We start from the raw sequence: 21,359 nt of genomic DNA, 5'->3' as shown, positions 1-21,359 counted from the left end.
ACCTGGACTGAGCCTGCAAATTATCATTGTTTGATCAGTGTTCTACCCTGGTAAACAAATTGAAATAGGTAAATAACAGAAGGCAGCAAAAGTGCTTTTATTTTCTTCGTCCTTTCCTCAATGACAAAAGAAAACTAAAAATGATACATTATTATCAAGGCAAAGACAAATGTCATAGCACATGTACTCTCAAAACATCTTTCTAAAAGTTTGTGTTTATGGAGATCACATGACCTCTGGAAGAAAAGATCTGTGCTGTACAAAAGAACCTGCTATGAGGAAAGTTGCTGTCACTGACTCCTGTTGAGATATGTCTGATAAAGAATCAATAGTCAAATGTTATTTCTAGATCAACATTTTTTAAATTAAAAGAAAATGGTGCATACATGTTATACATAATTTAGATATAGGGCAAATTTTCCTTTCCCTTACCTACAGCTGTTATCCCTCCTCTTTGCAGGTAGTTCAGCATGCTTTTTTACATTAGTGTGGGGTACAAACATATTTCTTCTGTCAAGACAAAACATATATTTTAAACACATTAGTTTTATTCAAAGCATACTGGTATACCATTCATTTTATTAACCTAAAATAGCCAGTCATTTCTAATAATCAAATAACGTGTTACTGGAGAGCAGACTGCTACTATATGAATAAAAACCAGACTTTACAGTTGACAGTACTGAAGGCAGACTACTCTTAATGCCTTAATATTGACAACAGTTAGCCGATAAGGTTGTGTCGTCATACTATTCTTTTTTCTTTTCTTTTCATTGTTTTTCTTCTACAAATTATTCTGTGAATGATATAACCTTATTTATGTTACAACTGCAAACAAATCTATGTTCTCTCATTAGCCAATTTCTTTATAATATTCATTACTAGAACTAGAACAAGGCAATTATGCTCTCATACATATGACAGCTTTTCTAGCATCCATGCAAATAAATCACGTTTTACCTCCCTCCTGTTCTTAAATATAGTTACACTGAATGTATTTTAGCATGTTAAACATGAACAAACTGCTTGCAATACCTTAACCGTCCTCAAAATTTTACAAGGCAAGATGGATCTTTATGTTTAAGTCATAGATTTTACTTACTAATTCTGGGATTCAAAATCCCTTATGCCTCCTGCAAGCTCATTACTCCTTGCTTGCACCAGGAGTAAATAATATTGTGCACGATCATGATGTAATGTCCCCCTACATACACCTCCACCACTGCTATACTAATTTTATGCAAAATATCTTTAAATGTATTGCACAGCTAGAGGAAAGAAAATCATAAACACCACTTCTGCAGGTGAAGCATAACATAAAATATGCCAGAAGCAGCTATACTCAGACCACCTACCCACAGCTTCCAAACAGTAGCACTGTCCCCAAATGACCATCTGCTATGGACTGCAGACCCGGAATGCTGCACTAATAGTAAGCTGGTACACCCTAAATCTCCCTGTTTGCCCATAAATCCTATAGTAATTGATGTTTTTGGCCCTTGTTCTCCAAGCCTAGCAATGATGCCTAGACTGCTTGCGTCCTTCTGGCATTTGTATACTGTTGCTCTTTTCATGCATATTTAATGATTTAGTTATTTACTTGCTTGCATTTGGTTCCCAGGAAGGTCCAACTGGGTCATGCATGCCTCAGTGAAAGCCTGGGAAGAAAAGCTCCCAAAAATATTTAGTGAGAGGAAAAACTTACAAGGAGATCATACCAGACGTTTTGTTAGTACAAACAATATCTGAAGTAAAGTGATTATAAATTCAACACAGAGTAGGTGCCTAAGTGTGTATGACATGTAGCAGTTGTTTATGAAGGAAACTCAAAATGGAGGATTGCCATGAAGAAGGAAGACATTACAGTAAGCCAATTATTGAAAAGTGAAGAGTTTGGAGGTTAAAGGGGAGTGTAATGGTTAGGCAATGAATCATTTGAGTTTTGAGTTGCTTACGAAACGTCGAAAGACTGTCGATTTTTCATATTTCAGCAAGTAGGGCATTCCAGGTGGCTGGTGCTAGATAAAGTTCATCCCCTATTGTAAGATAATATGGGGTGTGTAACAAACTGCAAGACCTCTTGGCTTTGAACTGAGTAATTGGTGAAATGGATGGATAGATAAGACCTTAGGGGGAACAATGAGAAGATGACATATTTTAAATATTACAGAGCAAAGCAGGAAAGTAGATCTTTCATCAATGGGCAATCAAATGACTTTGGGTGTTGTGGAACAATGATGCTCTTGACAGTGAAGAACATTTACGAATTTAAATATGTTGTTTTCTGTTTTTGAAGGGAAAATTTTGGGCAGAATTCTAAGTTATTGTTGGAAGGGCATATTCTATCATGGAGATGAGAACATTTTTTGTCAATAGCTTTTTTAGCTTTAGGACTTAAGAGGATGGAAATTCTGTAAGCAGTCTTAAACTGGTTTAACACTTATACAGATTGCATTACTGTGCATGAGTAAAAGTATGTTTGGTCACTAATGATACCTACAGAATGTTGCTAATTAACAGAATAAAGGGCATTTCCACTGGAACAATTAATTATGACAAGTGTTAAACTGTGGAACTTTTTTGTAGCCCCAGGTAGTGTAACTCTGGTTTACTAGCAGTTACTGGAAAGGCTCCTGGTGAAAGCCAGCTCCATCGAGGTTTAAGTAATCATGTACGGTAGTTGGGTTTGTAAGCTAAGGTTACAATATTATCATAGGTTCATAGGTTCATAGGTTGGTACTAGGCTATCAGCCCTAGGGCCTATACAAGCCTAGCCATAACAATTCCCTGGCTATTTCTTCCCACACTATTTACTTCCCTGGACCCCTGTTTAGCAGGGCGACTGATGTGATCCCCGGGGTGAATTTCCTTTCTCCCATCCAATCGTCAAGGTTCCTTTAGAAGAGGACCAAAGAGGTACTCTGCTTGACATGTATGGGCAATCTATTCCAGAGTCTGGGGAGTCTCTGGGTCAGGAACCTATCCCTCCAGCATGTTTTGTTTATTGTGATGACAAGGCTTAGATCCCTGGAGCGTGTGGCTCTAAGGGATTGGGATTTCTTTAAGTGTAGCATGTCCAACAGCTCTGGGTTTGACATGGCCTTGTATGTTAAGCAAAGATCGCCTCTGAGTAGACGATATGCGACAGAGTATAGCTGGAGTTTTTTAAGGCGGTCAGCGTAGGCCATCTGCTTTAGGCCTGTGATTCTTTTAGTGAGGTATTTCTGTGGCCTTTCCAGTTGTTGCAGATGTCTTGAGAGGTACATACCAAACGGGGCATTGTATTCTATAATGGGTCTAATGAGGGATGAGTACAGTGGGACAATGACCTCCTTTTTTCTGGATGAAAAGCCATAAATCATCATTATCAGAGTAGAAAAAGGATTTCAAAATGGTTGGGTCTGTGGGTAGTTTGTTAATGAATACAAAAAAAGTTGAAGACAAAAAACAGATTCTTAAGACACATATTTGGAGAGCATACTGGTGGAGGAGAGACTGATGCATGAAGCAGTTGTGCAAGTTCCATTTAATGGGTATTTTTTAAAACAGCAGCATACATTTTCAGAGAATCCATATGAGTACAGCTCAGTGAGTAATAAGCTGATGTTGACACTGCCAAATGCCTTTTGAAGGTCAAGAAAGATTGCATCAGTGTATAGGAGTCATGTACTATGTATAAAATATTTTTTTCTGTAAGTGAAGAGGTAGCAGTGATAGTGCTATAGTTGGCACTACATACGTGTTGTTTTAAGGAAAGAATATCATATTTCTAGATGTATTCAAGTACTTGTTGGCATCTCAGCTTTTCAAATAACTTGACTAGGAGCAGCTGTCAGAAATAGTTTGAAAGCCAGAATCTCAGGATGGGTTATTAATATGGATAATGAGATCATAAAACAGTGTTTAAAGCTGTGTAGAATATTAGAGGTAAGGAAAACATTGAAACTATGAGTTATAGGTTTGTAAATATGTTGAGGACCAAGGCAAAGGATTTTAGGGTGAATAATGTGGAAGTATGGTTAACATGGCCATTTAGTGTTCTTGGGATGTTCCCTTACAGTTTTGGAGGAGAACATTTTGAAATGAAATGTTGATTTCTTAATGACATTGTGTAGAGGTGTGTTAGGGATATGTGGTATCTATGAAGGTGTTAAAATTGTTTGGAAGTTGAGAAAATTATTTAGACTGTGCTGGATATCAGCAAATATTTTTTGACCAAGTTGTGTAGCTGAATTAGGTATTCAAACACTTTTGCTTGATGACTCGTAATTTACAGATTTCCAAAACAGTTTAGATTGTCCGCAATGGGAAGGTTGGATATATCCCTGAGCTGAGAAACTTTAGCTTTGTTTGTTTTAATTCCAGCAATGGTTCTTAATGTGATGTAGAGGGTATGGACAGTAGAGCTTGTGGGTGACTCTTCCAGATTTCCAAGTTTTATCCTTAAATGTCATAAGTTGATGAAGTTCATCTATTATTCAGGGGGCGCTGTGGTATTTAAGTGTAATATATATTTTAAAAGAAACAGCTTATCTTGTATGGGGAAATTAAAGACAAGGCTGATGTAGAATCATTGCAGTCATATAAAGGAGTCCCAGTCAGTGGATTGCAATTCTTGAGTGATATGATTGATGAAGAATCTGGAATGGTCCTAATAAGAATGGTGTTAGTAGCAAGTTTTGGAGCTTTAAAAGTCCAGTAGGAGATTAGTAAGGTATGACTGCTAAGAACACAGGGAAGACTGTCAAGTCTGTTAGAAATATTTAATGATGATGAGGTCAGTAGCAGATAATTAAAAAAAAAAAAAAAACTGGATTGTGTCTAGTACCCCCCAGTAACCAGTTGGGTGTGTTATGCAGGGAGAAGAAGTGATTGACAGTAGCGTTACTTTTGCCTTCCACATTAAGACTAAAGTGACCTCCAATTAGTTTGTGATGTGCAGCTTTATTGAAGATTAGTTGCAGGGTTTCCCTGATAACAGAAAAAGTGGCTGGGGGGATGCAGATAGTGGCAAGATATACTTCAATGTGCTGACTAAGGGTAACTCTAAGAAGAGTCCAGGGTTGGTCCTTTATCATTGCTAGAATTATTCTTGGCTAGCAAGGCTGGGGTGATTTTTGAAAACTTATGAATAAAGTTATGGTACCATCTCCGCTATGCTCTCCAGGTCTATTATTAGTGAAAATGTTATAATATTCATAAATGGAGAGGGGATACATGAAGTAAGTTTAAGCCAGGATTCAGTGATAGAAATAACTTGAGGCTGAGCTGGATTTAATCAGAGTTCAAGACTTGGCTACTTGTTATTGATAGTGGCTATATTCATGTAGGCTACACTAAGATTTTTATGATGGGGATTAGTTGCTTGTTGGGGGGGGGGGGTGCCAGGCCACTAAATAATATGAAAAGTGTAACAAGGACAGGGGTGATATTAACATGAGACAAAAAAAGCATCACATTTATGCATGAATTGAGAAAAATAGGGGAAGCAAAGTCCCAGTCGTACAGCCTAGCATACCATAGGAACAGTATTATACCTCTGTAGCTGAACACACTGAAGAAAAAATAAGGACTATCATAGTAACAATCCTAGTTACACTAATAGGAACATTTTTAAGGGGTAGCTGGTTACTGCAGCTAGGTTGTGTTCTAACTTTGACAATTTCAAAGTAGAAGTAAACAATATAATGCATATTTTTGTGGAAAGGGGATATCCCCGTTCCCTGATAAGTAATCTTTGTGATAAAAGTTATGTCTGGATGGGGAACAAAATATAAACCACTTTTAGGAGATAACTGTTCCAAGAATTCCCTTAAAACAGGTGCAGATGATACACAGGTGTGCAATACAAGCATGGCTGTTCCTTTTGGGTCTGGTGCAAGAGAAATCAAATACATAATCATCAAAAATTGGGATATTTTTAAGGGAAACCCAGACATCATGGATGTCATAGGTTATGAACCCCATTTTGTATATAAAGCTAGTAAGAATCTTAAACATCTTTTTGAACATGGTAAAATTTATCCAGCCCTTTCTTTTAGAGGTACAGCCCAATGTGGAACATGCAAACAGTGTTCCTATATTCTGGAAGTACAGCCTGTTTCTTTACAAGGATTACCATTTGTAATTAAGTTAAAAAAGAGGAATTGTAATAACAGAGGTATTGTTTACATTACGGTTTGTTACAAATGTGGATTTATTTTTTCTGTTGAGAAAACTGAGAGACAACTGAGAAAGAGAATTTACAACATCTGTATGCTATCTCCAAAGCTAATCTTAATAACTGTTTATAAACACACTTTAGAATGCCAGGGTTTTACACAATTTAGGTTTGGTATTTTGGATCTGGTTCCCTATAACCGTAGGGGTGGATGGTGGGAATTGGATTTAGAAATTAAAGAGTTGCAGTGGCAAATAAAATCAAATGCTACCCTTTCTCCAGGGATTATTGAGAACCTCTGTGTATTTCCTATTCTAAGAAAGAAAGCCTTATAATTATGAAAGAATGTTTATTTAAAGGATGAGATTTTAAATTTTAGTCTGTTTACAGTTAGTATATATTTTTACTTGTGTTTTAAGATGTTGTAAGGAGTGTACATGTATATTTTTATACCAAAATTTGTAAAATTGTGTTTTATGTATTTGGTTCATTTTTGCAGTTTTTAATATTACACAGTTCAATATTCAAAGTGTTAAGAATTTTTAAGTAGAGGCAACATTTGGTGGTTTCATAAGTGTTCTTATTATGATAGACTTTTCTAATAAGTTGTGTATTTTCTTTTTATTATGAAGTGTCTTTTTAAGATGATTTGATTTTAATTGGATAACTGGTACCTTTTTCTATATAAAAAGATTTAATTGAAATGCTTTTTACATTCTGAAGAAGTCCCATTTATTGTTCTGAGATGAAAGCGCTTAACATTTAACACATTCTTTTAAGCCTTCAAGAAGTAACTTATTTATTTATCCCTGTTTTATAAGTGGTTAAAATGTTTTAAGTTATTAATTGCTTGCTGTCCATTGTGGCTTTTAATTTGGTTAAATGTTACAGTACTATTAAATCACAAAGGGGTTGTGAGATGTTAGTAACTGATGGATTTATTTACCATTGTGAAGTGAATATTAAAGTGAAAGTGTATTGGGCTTATGACTGTAAGTTATCAGAGAACTTTTTTGGAAGGTGTGTCATTATTTCTATGTGTGACGTCTATGAAATTTTGAAATCCTCAGGACATCATCATGTTCGCGGAGTAGAGATGAATCCTACAATGGTTTGTTTGAAGTAACATGCTGATAGTAGTATAGAGCCACCACATGTAATTGTGGAATTGGCAGTATCTAGAACATTTGATGAAATTACTGCTGATTTGCCTTCTCTTTGCTCAATGGCTCAGAGATTTAACAGATTGAGAAGGAAGAAGTTAATAGGAGTTACCTTCAAGCCTACATATCAGTGATTTGGGTGCGAGTACACTGGCTATTAAAGGAGTTTTCATGTTTAAAAACATTATGGACCCTTGATGTACTGTTTGTGTGATTACAGCTGCTGGGAATTTGCATACACTTGCTTCAGCTAAGTTTTGGATTATTGATGGAACTTTTCTGGCATGCAGAAATAGCTTTATACAATTACATTCTTTGCATTCTTATACAAATTGTGTAGTAATTATAAAACTGTCCTTCTCATTTATGTTTTCATGAGTTCCAAAGAGCAGCATAAGGCCAAATGAAATATCTTTGCCTAAGGGAGAATTTAAAAGGTCTGCCTTAACAGCCTCATGTAAGTTTTGAGAACATAACCAAGCAAGTCTTCTCATAACTGAACCAGTAGCAGCACCAGTTCAGAACATCATCAACAGAATTATAAGAGCAGTTTAAAGTGTTTGAATACCTGAGAAGCGAACACAGTTAAGGAATTTAATGAAGTTTTAACCTCTGAAGAAAGAAGTTTAAGAATTTTCTTTCTCATGGTCTCAAAAGAAGCCAATAAACATAAGATCATAGGAGATTACTAGGCTATCAACCTGGAGGTCGTTTTAAGCCTAGCCATTTCATCCCAATGTAATACCATAGAAATGCTAGTCAAGACCCAAGATTGCATTTAGTGATGACTGCCCATGTCCAGGAGGGTTGTGCACTCTATCTCTGGTAAGAATTCATGGTCCCCCATCCACTTGTCCAGGTTCCTCTTGAACAGTGTCATAGAGGTGGTCTGTTTCACATGAATTGGTAGCCTGTTCCAAAGACGTGGCAATCACTGAGAGATAAATTTGACCCTCTAGCATGTCCTACTTAAGTCACAGCCATATTTAGGTCCCATTTGATTTATAGTTATGCAGCAATTTAATTACGTTTAGGTCTTGGATTGTTCTGTACGCCAGGTATATGTCTCCCCTAAGAAATCTATACGATACGGAGTATAGAGACAGGGACTTTAGTTGGTCTGTGTAAGGCACATGTTGGAGTTCCTTGATCTTCTTTGTTAGAACCCTCTGTGGTCTCTCTAATTGCTGCAGGTGTTTAGTACGGCACACGCCAAACAAGGCGATATACTCAATTATGGGCTGGATAAGTGCAAAGTATAGGGGGGTTATAACTTCTTTTGCTCTCGAGGCAATGCCTTTACTAATTTAGTGTGCTACGCAGAAAACTTTACTTACTACAGTGGACACATGGTGGTCAAAGTTAAGGTTGCAGTCAACTTGTAATCCCAGGTCCCTTACCACTTCATGGGTACTTAGGGTATTTGTTGTTGATTTGATAATGTTAGGGGACATTGTTTGCAGTGAAGGGAATGATGATGATGTATTTGTTTGCATTAAGTTTGAGACCATGACTAATACACCAGTCACTGGTCTGTGTGAGACTTTCCTCGAGTATACTGACATCATTTGGGGATTCAGTGATTGCACCTAGTTTGCAGTCATCTGCAAACTTGGTCAGCCACAACCCTTTAGTTTTGACCTGAACTTCTGAAAAGTATATACCAAACAGCAGGAGGCCCAGCACTGACTCCTGTGGCACCCCATTGGAAACAGGTCTGCTGGTTTATATGGAGTCACCTACATTGACAGTGTGTGCCTGGTTTGTGAGCTAGTTGGCATCCCATATTACAATGAAGGGGTTTACATTCAGTTTGCTCAGATTATCGGTAATATCTAAATGTGGGATTGTGTTGAAAGCCTTTGCCAGGTTAAGGCATGCTGTGTGCACAGATTTGCCCTCATCAATGGCCTTGGTCACATTTTCAAAGAAATCTACCAGATTTAACAGGCAGGATCTTCCCTTCATGAAGCCAAATTGGGTAGGATCCAGGGTTTGGAGGTCAAATGGTCTTACAAGAGGACACTGGTATAGCTTATGGGTCTGTAATTCCCCTGGCCTGTTGCTAGGCCACCTCTGTGGACAGGAATAACTGTTGTTGTTCTCCATTCTGCAGGAACAAAGCCTGTGGTTAGGCTATGATTGAAAAGGGTACTTAGTGGTGATGCTATTTCATGTTTTAGCCTGTTTAGAAGACAGCCTGGGATGTTGTCTGGTCCCATAGAGGCTGTGCTTTTTGCCTTGGACAAGGCTTTGAGGACCTGCTCTTCAAATATGCGGGGGGGGGGGTTTGGGGGAAAGTTGTTTTGTAATTTAGGAGGGGATAAGAGAGTGTAATTTTCACCAAATCTATCCACTAGCAGGTTTGCTATCTTTGTGGGATCAGTGTGTGTGATACTGTTGGCCACTAGTTCTGCACATGTTTGGGTCCTATCCTTTAGGTTACATATGTAGCTGTAAAGGGCCTTATGGTTATCTTTGGCTGTACTTTTTAAGTTTCTCTCAAAGGAGCCCTTGGACAATTTGACAAGTTATCTTATTTGCCTGTTCAGGCTGAGGAGGGTGCTTTTCCATTGTTGCGGCTTTGCCTTTGTTTTCTTAGACAGCAACTTTTTGTGCTTATTGTAACGCTTCTTTATGCTGGATGTCCATCATGGCAGCTTTTTTTTTTTTACCTGGGGTCTGGCTTTGATTCTTTCTGACACAGCCAACTTTATACACTTATGCAAATGATTGTTCTGGGCTTTAGTGTAAGCTTCTGCATAGTTACCACTTCCAGCTTGGGGTGGGGCTTAGAATGCATTTATACCTTCACCTTGGAGGGTATAGTTTGCCTTGGTGAAGTTTTTTTGTCTGATTTCACCCTTTGTGAGTTCTGGTGATGCTGCCAGTTAGAAGGTGACTGATTTGTGGTCAGTTTTAACAAATGAGTGTCCAACAGTGGCAGCAATGTATCTGATTGACATGTTGGTGAGCAGCAGATCCAGAATGTTTGTTAATCTTGTTGGGGTATGGACAATTTGTTCTAGTGCATTTGAATTAACAAAGCCAAGCAACTTTTGTGCTGGCAAGTTAAGGCTAGCGTAGGTTTCCCAGATGATGGTGGGATATTCCCCATAACCATTGTGTTCAGTAAAATTTGGATTGTCTCCAGTTTAGTCAAGTAGGCTTTGTGGGTGTCATGACCCATGGAGGGGGATCTGTAACTGGCTATGACTTGAGGGGAGGGTCTTACCCACCGTAACTTGGACCTGGAGTAACCCCATGGAGTTGTCCAGTCTAACTAGATGGGAAGTGAAATTATCCCTAATACAGACTGAAACACCACCGCCTTTGATTTTTACACTTTCATTTTGCAGTCTAAAGGTGTGGAAGGCATTGTAGCCTTACAAGGTTGGGGTACTCTCTGAGGTCTTGAACTAGGTCTCTGTGACTGCACAGACATCTAAATCTTCTAGTGACAGAATTGCTTCCAGGAGTGCACTTTTTGGTTTAAGCACCTAGCATTCAGCAGCATGGCCCTTATTTTGTTCTGATTGGTTAATTTCACATCAGTAATATTGTTTTGAAGACTTTGCCTAAAAAAGGCACTACTGGGGAGGCAACAGCCTTTGCCAGCAGGCAAAAGCCTAGAGGTGCCAGGTGCGAACCATCTCTGGCAAAGCAGCGAGGTTTGTTGACCGTGGCTTCCCAAGCTGACAGGAACTTGATCCCCTTTGAATGACACCAAAAACTGAGACAATTATTAAAATCAATAATTTTTTGTTTATACTGTGGCATCATTCTAGGTGAGGGTAGTATGCTGCTCAAGGCTAGGGACTTACCTGCCTGGGAAACATACTCAAAGAGCTCAACTATTTCTCTCTTCATATAGTCCAGTGAGGTACATCTCCAGTCATTCACACCAACAAGAACTATGATATAGTCATAAAGGTACTTGTTGCTGAGAAACCTGAGAGCATACGTGATCTGATGAATCCTGGCACCGGACAGGCAGATGACCATGAGTTTCTTCTTGCCCAACACGGTGAGTGGGACATCCATGTGTCTCACTATTGAGTCTCCAATGACAATAAATTGTGTTTTTTGAGTGTCACGCTTTACTGGCTAGGTTGGTGAGACACTGGTGTTGCTTTGTGTCATGGGTGTTGTGGGGGCTGTGTTAGTTGTAGCAGTCTTGTGTTTTTCAGTAAGTTTTTTAAGAGAACCTCCACGTATGTGGACGTGCGTTTGATGCATACTATGTGTATGAGTAGTAGTATGTGTATGAGTAGTTGTACTATGAGCATAATGTAGTAGTGGGTGAGTTGACAACATTCTCTGTGTTACTGTTTTGAGGAGACAGAGAGCATGGATTGTAGATTCTCGGTATACATACATCTCTCGCACTCTGTACTAGAGTGTGTTATTAGTACAGGGTTGTCTGTGTACATGAGGCAGTTGCATGAGGCAATTGCTACACTGCCTCAAGAGACCCAAGTCAACAAGACTGGCAGGAGAAAAAAGGGTAGTCCAACTGTGCATAATGCTAGGCTGAAGACTGTTGTTACTTGGGGTGGCTATTCAGAATCGATCAGTGGGTAGTAGTGGGTGAGTTGACAACATTCTCTGTGTTACTGTTTTGAGTGAGACAGAGAGCATGGATTGTAGATTCTTGGTATACATACATCTCTCGCACTCTGTACTAGAGTGTGTTATTAGTACAGGGTTGTCTGTGTACATGAGGCAGTTGCATGAGGCAATTGCTACACTGCCTCAAGAGACCCAAGTCAACAAGACTGGCAGGAGAAAAAAGGGTAGTCCAACTGTGAATAATGCTAGGCTGAAGACTGTTGTTACCTGGGGTGGCTATTCAGAATCGATCACGTGGAAGCTCAATGGATGGATATTTCTGCCTGGATTTTAGGGAATTTTTTTAAAATCTAACTGTCCGGCTTTGGCACACAACTGTGCAGCAGTGCACTGTGCTGCACAACATGCAAACAAGCAGAAACTTGCTGAAATGCAGAGCCTAAACACCAGAAGCTAAAAACTTGAAAAAAAAAAAAATAAAAAGGTTCAAAAGAACCAATGAGGATGCTTATTCCAAGCCCTAGATCAGTCTCCCTTTACCAGACAGGTCCCAATCAGCATAATTCTCTCAAAAAAGTGTAGATAGACCCCTTCAAATCCAAGATGGCCTGAAAAATATGCTTAGAACAAACAAACCACTGCAAATAGTTCAAGAAGCAGTAAGCTTATATGGACTATGCTACAGCTACTAACTATCCTAGTTTCAGCGGAAAACACTAGAGAATGTTTAAAACAGCAGAAAAATAGCAGTGAGACACTAAAAAAAAAACATTTAAAACAGAAGATCAGCAAGGAGGCTCTAAAAGAATATTTTAAACAGTTAACAGATGAGTTATTTAAACAGTGCTTTCTGGGAAAATCAGAACAAGCAGAACAGATTGCTTAAAAATAGTTAAAAATACCAGTAAATACTTAACAAACAATGAAACTAACAAAAAAAACTTTGTAAACATTTAATATATGAGCCTGGCAGTTAAAGTGGCAGAAGATTAAACTTTCTTGTTATTTCTATCAAAAACTTTCCCGTCCTTGGCAGAGAGAATGGGGTTGACATTCACAGTATGTTTAGCAGGTAGATGACATTGATATGGAAATCACTGTAGGGTCTGATCAGAGATTAGAAGTGATTGGTGTACTTAATACAATCAGACATTTTGGGAGCAGGAACTGAATTCCAGACACAATTAAGAAAACATCCTCTAAAGCTGATAAAACAGGAGGGACAGCTGCAGGCACAGAAAAATCCATTTGCAACAAATCATAATATTTTTGTTGGGAGGTAAGGATTTCATTCCATTTCCACTGGAAAAAATCATTCATTTTAGTTATAATGACAGAAAAGAAAACTCTTCTGGAGGAAAATTTCAAGAAACATTTTCCTCTGAATCCAATCTTCAGCTTGAAGAGAATTCACTGAAAAAAACACTCATTTTCCAATACCTGCTCTTCTAACTGGGAGTCATTGTCATAATGTCAGGGAATTTTTTTCCTTTCCTATGTGTAGCTAGTGAAGAAGCAGGATTTAAAATATTAAAAACAGGCAATAATCCTTTGGCAAATAGCTGTATGGCTCCCCATCCCATAGTTAAGGAAACAGGAGAAGAAACATTCTTAACTTTTTTCTATCTTTTCGAGGTAGACCCAATTAGAAAAAGACTGATCCAAGCCACAGGTTAAGAAACAGGAGCAGAAACATTCCTAACCTTTTGCTATCTTTTCCTGGAAGACCCCATTGGAAAAAGACCAACCCAAATCAGGGATACTAGCTGAGGAATCAGGCACCTTAGCCTGGCTATGGGGTAAGACTTCATCCGCTCCTTCCCCCAAGACTGATGAGACTTTTTTTCCTTTGTCCAGTGAGGATGACCCTACAGCCGCAGAGGATGTGCCAAACTCTTTGTCCTTAGTGACTTTCTCAGGAACTACACAAGAGGGACCAAGAACAATAATGAGCAATCTGAGGAACCATGTTTGGCCTCAACAGAGTCTCCCATTGGTGAATGAAGCAGTCAGATAGCTGTCCTGACACCTGAAGACTCCCAAGAAATGTTCTTCTTATTGCAGACAGGAGAAGGAAGAACTGAGGAGAACAGACAATTGCTCCATGGTTAAGCCTCAAAATAAAGTAGCAGAACCTGGATGAGTAAGTAAAACTCCTGACAGAAAAATTCAACTTTTGAGGTAAAATTTTCAATGACAGTTACCAAAAGCACACTATCCTGTCCCTCACATAAGTATTCTACACAGAAATATAGAAAAATAAATAAAAAAAGAAGTTATGTACTCACCATAACGTTCCATTTGAGTTGTCTGTCTTCATTTATCCTTGACCAATGAGTTCATTTCTGAAAATCAGGACTGTCTTGGCCATTTCTACAGCTAGCGCAGGCCAAAAACTCTCAGTCTTCAACACTACCCACAATGCATCTCTCCTAGTTACCTCACATCAAGTTTGCAGATTACAGATAAACAGACATAAAAAAACAGAAGACCTGATAAAAAACATATCTACTATGTAACACAAGTCAAAACAGAGAGGTATGTATCATATCTGTTCCACCAAAGGATATTTGTAAGGCTGGAGGAAGGAGGGAGGGGGAGTCAAGGATAAATGAAGATTCACAACTTAGATGGAACACTATGGTGAGCACATAACGTCTTTATCTGAAGTTGCCAATTTTCATTTTATGTTTGACCAATGGGACAGAGTCCCTTGCTACCTTCAATTTTGGGCGAACTCAAGGAAAGGTATTCCTGAGTACCACTGAATCAAAGGATGCTCTTCCCCTGGAGACCAGGTCCAATTTATAACGAGTAATAAAGATATGAGGAGACACCCAAGTTGATGCTGCACAAATGTCATCTATAGAAGCTTGAGACTGAAAAACTGCTGATGTAGCCATATATCTTGCAGAGTGAGCTTTTACCAGTCTAGGCAGTTCAATTTTCTTTTTTTTTTCATACATGAAGGATATACAGTCTTTTAGCCATCTGGCTAAAGTTACTTTGTTGACTGGTTTGCCAATTTTGGTACTTGAGAAGGAAACAATTGGTCTGATTTTCAAATATTTTTTGTTCTGTGCAGATAAAAGTGTAACTGTCTGTGAACAGCTAGTAAATATGGGGAGTATTCTCCTTTATTGGAAAGATTGGGAAAGAATACTGGAAGATTAATAGTCTAATTAATATTAGTGTCTGACAGTACCTTAGGAAGAAAGAAGGGATTCGTCATTAGGGCAACTCTGTTTTTATGAAAAATCACGCATGACAGCTTAGAAGATAAAACTTGAATTTCTGAAATCCTCCTGGCAGAAGTTATTGCTACAAGGAATAAGATTTTCCAAGATAAATATTTTAGATCACATTTGGCAGAAGGTTTAAAAGGATACTGAACAATGGACTGCAATACTAAAGTAAGATCCCAGGAAGGGATATGATCTTTAAATGGAGGTTTTAACAAAAGAGTTCCTTTAAATAATTTATGAGAAGCTAAGGAATTACATTTGAAATCACTGCCAGATGAATTTTAATAGTAGAAGGAGAGCCTCCTGCATCAAAAAAGAGGATAGGAATTCTAAAATATTTTCAATGGGTGTTGAAAGGGGATCATTATTCCTTTCTTGGAACCAAAAGGTAAATCTCTTCTATATACTAATATAGTTTACATGTAGATGGCTTATGAGAGGCTAAGAGAATTCTACAATCTGGGGAAGGAAGATTAACTTGCCTGGCAACTAATGGAACTGGAGGAACCATGCTGTCACCTTGAAGTTTGGGAGGATTGGGTGTATCAAGTCCTCTGGATGAGAGAGGAGGTCCAGAGTTGGATCCAGAGTCCAAGGTCTTTGTATCAGGTAAAGCCAGACAAAGGAGAATCAAATTTGTCGAGGCCAATAAGGAGAAATGAGGATCACTGTGCTCTTCAACCTGTGGGCTTTCTGAAGAATTTTAGAATTACAAGAATCAGGGGAAAGGCATACAGAAGTCTGGGGGGCCAGTTGTGCAGAAGAGCATCCCTGGGTGACTCCCCCAGTGGGGGAATTAGGACAAAGTAGTTGTGGCACTTGTTGTTCAGGGACGAGGCAAAGAGGTCACAGCAAGGCTGGCCCTACTGACAAAAAATAATTTTCATCACTTTGGGATTAAGAGATCACTCATGAGGTGGAAGAACAGACCTGCTTAGTTTGTCTGCACTCACATTGGAGCTCCCCAGAATATGCATTGCTATCAGAAAACAGTTGGAAGAAATCGCCTACTGCCACACTCTGAGTGCTTCTCAACAAAGAGTAAGACTTGGTTCCTCCCTATTTGTTGCTGAACCAAACTACTGACATGTTGTCTGTTTGAATCACAATAGTTCCTAGAGGAAGAACAGTTTGAAAGGCTTGCAACTCTAAAAGCACTGATCTCATCTCTAGAACATTGATATGCATACTAGCCTCAATGGGGGACCAAGTTGGACAGTCTTCCCCAGATAATGCCTCCCCACCCCATCTATGAGGCGTCTGTGATCACTATGGCCATGGGTTATGGTGGGATAAAGGGACAGCCTAGAAGAATGTCTTCTGAGTGCATCCCCCACACTAGATCTTTTCTGTAAAGACTGGTGATCAAAATCTGATCCTAAATAGGCTGAAGTACTGACCACTATAATGCAACAAGACACTGAAGAATTTGCATATGAAATCTTGCCAGGGAAACTACAGCTATTGCAGCTGCCATTGAACCTAGGCCTTGTAAGACTAGACAGGAAAGTACTTTTTCATTGTGTTGCATCTTTCAAACTTGTTCTCTGATTTTTAGTGATCTCAGTGGTGGAAATGAGGCTAAGCAAGTTCTCATATTTGGCATTGCTCCTGTGAACTCTAAACTTTGAGTTGGAGTTAATTGAGATTTTTCGTAATTCGCAGTAATTCCTAGGTTTGAACAAGTCTGGAGAATGTAGTCTCTTGCTACTTTCAACAGATGCCCGGTCAGAGTGGTAATGAGACAGTCGTCCAAATATGACAGCACCTGGAATCCTTGCAGTCTCAAGTGAGCTGCTACTACTGCCATGCATTTGGTGAACACCCTGGGGGTTGTTCTGAGACCAAAGGGCAGAACTCTGAACTGATAGCAACTGGTTCCCAGCCTGAAGCAGACCAACCTTCTGGAGAGCTTGTCCATTTTATGTGGTAATATGCATCCTGAAGGTCTATCAAGCATATCCAGTCATCCTTCTCCAAACATGGAAAAATGGACTGTACCATGACCATCCAGAATTTTGTTTGCCAAACTGATTTGTTCAATAGGCTGAGATCCAAAATTAGTCTCCAGTCCCTTGTCTTTTTTGGTACTAAAAATAATCTTGAGTAAGTTTCTGGACTCTATCTGGTCTGGGGGGACTTCTTGGATGACTCTTTATTCTGGCAGTCTTTGGATCTCTAGGACTACTGGTTCCCTCTGACTGGAAGGAACATCGGGATTTTTTTTAAATGGGAGGGGAGGAGAAAAGGGAATGGCATAACCTCTGGATATAATCCTCTGCACCCAATTATCTGATGTGATTTCTAGCCAGGTGTTGTGGTGCAGGGGCAAGCATCCCCCAACTGCCTCCAGAGGAAGGCAATTGGGCCTCAGTTCAGGAATTCTGATAGTGTTTTCCGGAAAAGGAATCTCTGAAACCTTGATTTTGCAGGCCACCTCTGCTGCATGAGTGGCATCTTCCATCAGAGTTCACCCCTCTGTCCCTAGGGAACTTAAAACGTGTGAAAGAAAAAGGCCCTCTGGATTTTTTGAACCACATTTTTCCACCAACTCTCTAATTCCTGGAAAAGGGTCTTTGAGGAGTGGAAAAATGCATGCCCACAGCAGAAAGGGTCTTTCCATCTTTCTCACACCTGGATAATGTTTCCTCTAACCTTTGAGTCAAACAAGGATGGTCCGTCAAAGGGTGCATTGATAAATAAAGACTTAAATGGCTCCACAAAGTCACAAAGTTGCATCCAAACATGTCACCCTATGGCTACACTTGAACCCACTGCTCTGGTAGTCCCTTCAACTGCATGTGCAAAGAGCCACATGGATGAATTAGATGCAGACTCCATGGTAGCTAACTGAGAGGCAATTTTGTCTTGTACCTCCTAAGAGACAGCTCCTGCCAGGGTATCCTACAACTCCTTGATCATATCCCTTTGAACCCTGGTGAAATGTGCCAGAAAATTCAAAGACCATAATGCTAAGGTTGATGAAGCATAAATCTGCTTGCCAAACCTATCCATCATCCAGGACTCTGTTGAGTGGATGGATAGAGGAACTTTCCTCAGCCAGTTCCTTTTTTGTGGCCGCGGCTACAACCATAACATCTGCTGCTAAAACTTTTTGCCCAAAATTGTTTATCTTCTGGAGGAGATAAAATTTTGTCTGGCCTCCTAGGGATAGGTTAAATGGAGTCAGGCAACATCCACACCCGCTGAGAAATTAACTAAATATATTCATCAGCAGGTGGAGCCACCCTAGACGTAGATGGGTAAGGGCCAAAAGCCTGCAGGTATACTGATACCTCAGGGGTAGGGTTCTGGGACTTCCAATCACCCATCTGTTTCAAAATTTACAGGATGTCTCCAAAGCAGACTTCATCAGTGAGCTGGGGTAGCCTCCCTCTTCATCAAAATCAGTATCTTCATGATGGATTCCTGCAGGGAATCCAAGTGCTTCCTCTTGCACTTTTTCTTCAGAGGGACCTCATTAGTAGGATGGTCTGGTGAGGTATCAGAAAAAGGCAGAATCTGTATCGGAGTCTCCTGAGGTTTTAGCACTCACGGTCACAGTGGAGAAGCAGACTGGATAACTGGACTCAAGGGAGGAATATGCTTTGAAGAGGAGGAGACAGCCGAGGCTCTTTCCATAGCCTTGAAGGCTGTACCCTCCCAAAGAGGGAAGGAGACCAAAACTGAGATAGACTGCCTTGAGACTGAGGTCACTCTCTGCTCCAATGAGACTGCCTCTGAGACAGAAGCCAGTGCCACATTGATCCTAGCCAAAGCCCCAAGGTGCTGGGACAGCTCCAAAAAAAATGGAGTTGACTCCTGCCCCTTGGGGCTGACAGGGTAGATATGGCTCAGGGAGGGCTCCAGGTCAACGGAATGGAAGAACTCAGAGCCTGAGTTGGTGCCGAAGTAGCTGACAAGTAGGAACCAATGCAGCTGATGCTGGATGACTCAAACCTATAATCTCCAAGTCCTCAGATGTTGGAGGAGGACTAGTCAAATGGGTCAAAGAATGCTCAGCACTCGAAGGAGTCAGAGCTGAGGGAACACCAGAAATTCCTCTCGCCCATAAAATTTCTCCATCAGTCTCTCCATGTCAGTTTCTGAAAGACTTTTGGTGGAATGGATAGAGGGAGACCTGGGTCTATGCAAAAAGACCATGTAATTCCCCAGCAAATGGGTCAATGGATGGAGAATATTGAAACCTAGGCTCTTGCTAACTAGAAATACTCGGTGCTGAATCAGTCAGTGCCAATGAAATGCTCAGAGATGGTGCCTTTGGAACCAAGCAAGGTGTTTGAATCTGCGCCAAAGTTCTTGGCATCAAAGGTTTAGAAGCAATAGATGGTGTTGGTGCAGATGCTTCAGTATCAACATCCATCTGAACTGCTTTTTGCACAGAGGATTTAACTCTTTTGACTGTCAGTGCCATTGGAGAAGATGGCATAGACATGCTTCTTTTCTTGGCCTTCCCAGAGGAAGAGGAAGAAGAGGAAGGTGACAAGATGTCAGTTTTGCCTTTTCCAGCAGATATGACTTCATTGAAGGCAGCTGGAATTAAACCTTTTAAAATAAGCTTGCTTTTTTTCTTTCGACTAAAGCTCTGTGGCTAAAGCCATGACATATACTGTAATCCTCTTGCAGGCAGTGTGGTCCCAGGTAGCAGGCACACAACGCATGTAAGTCTGAGGAAGGAATTTTGTGGCCAATGCTGGCACTTCTTAAAACCAGAGGAGCCTTTAGGTTTTTCAGCCATACTAAGTAAACAAATGTTTTCACACATACCACACATGCACATGACAGAAGGGTGGTGGAATTGCACAAGAAAAACAAGCACTCATAAACTACTTAAACACAGTAAATAGTAAAGGAGATGTTTTTTAAAGGGAACTGTAAGGAAAGGGCAGCATACACCAAAGTGTGCAGAAAGAGAGCTATCTACCAACAATGGTAGAAGAGGCACAAAAGTGTATGGGAAAAGGGAAATTTACCAACAATGGTAATTAAGAGTTATACAAGTAAGAAGTAAAGTGTAGGGAAGAAATAGAAATAAACGTAGTGGCGAAGAAGGAAGAAAAAGCTGAAGTAATAATAAAAAACTGTCCACTTAGTTTGAAAGTGTAGGCGAACGTGTCTATGAGGCAAACTAGATCTGAAGTAACTAGGAGAGATGCATTATGGGTAGGGTTGAAGCACGAGAGTTTTTGGCCAATGTGAGCTATAGAAATGGTGGAGATGGTCCCAATTCTTGGAGCCGAGCCCATTGCTCAAGGATAAAAGGAAGATTGACAACTTCAGATCAAATTTTTATACATTTTTTACACAAGTACTTCCCAAATAAAAATCCCTAGACAGACATGATAGTCTATAAAAAAAAACACTTTCTAGCATAAAATATATATTTTTATAGAAAAATAAAGTACAGTTTTTCACCATAAAACATGATGCAATAAAAGTATTTCCCCTGAAGGATATTTATCTGCTAGACTTGGAGGACCACTAGCCAACTGTAACTTACAAGAAGCCCGGACAGGGAAAACACTTGCAGTAAGAAAGTCCTGAAGCTTTTCTCATCCTAACCACTGCTTTTATGTGCCTCTCTTTGAGCCCCATAGTGCTTAGGGTGCATGGATAGTGCCCTGAAACTTTGAATACTGGTTGGCTGATCATATCCTTGGCAAGATATAACCTAAAATGTTTAGACTACTGCAACAGTGATTTAATGTTCAACATACCTGAGATTTTTTACTGTGTCAGAGACACTGGAACCATATGATTGCATTAATTTTATTGAAGTACAAATAAGCATCTTGGTACTCCACAGCAGGATTTGTTAATTGAAAGCTTATACCATATGTATGATCCAATCCTGGCCATGAAAAAACAGTCAAGACCTATATTAGTAAAGATGCAGACATACCAGCAGAAAGAACTGCTCCTGACAAAACTGTGGCAGAAGAGAAAACTATTAGAAACTGGGGACACCAGAATCTTTGTGAAAAATGTTTATTCACTGTACACTAGGCAGAACTGAAGTAAGTTTATCCCTGTAATCAACAAGTGCTATCAGCTGGAGATAGTGAGTCTATGATTGCAGGGAGTTACTCAGGAAATGACTGAAGAATATGCTCAGAGGCATTTATATAAAAACATAATGATTAGAAATTAACTCTTTCATACCTAGGCCTCTCATACCTCCTGACATGATTCTGTCAG

General features: G+C 39.6%; 1 protein-coding gene across 1 annotated transcript in view; it reads right to left on the bottom strand.

Moving 5' to 3' along the window:
- Positions 1-21,359, bottom strand: part of WDR27 (WD repeat domain 27) — a 2,477,832-nt gene that overhangs the window by 1,148,954 nt on the left and 1,307,519 nt on the right. Inside the window, exon 15 of the mRNA XM_044072816.1 lies at positions 433-510. Within this exon, the coding sequence (XP_043928751.1) occupies positions 433-510 (78 nt within the window). The remainder of the gene's footprint in view (positions 1-432; positions 511-21,359) is intronic.

Source organism: Protopterus annectens, chromosome 1.part0, assembly GCF_019279795.1.
Source record: "Protopterus annectens isolate FY-2018-M chromosome 1.part0, PAN1.0, whole genome shotgun sequence".
Classification (NCBI taxonomy): domain Eukaryota; kingdom Metazoa; phylum Chordata; order Ceratodontiformes; family Protopteridae; genus Protopterus; species Protopterus annectens.
The sequence above is the reverse complement of the archived record's forward strand: the minus strand, read 5'-3'. Positions and strand labels throughout refer to the sequence as shown.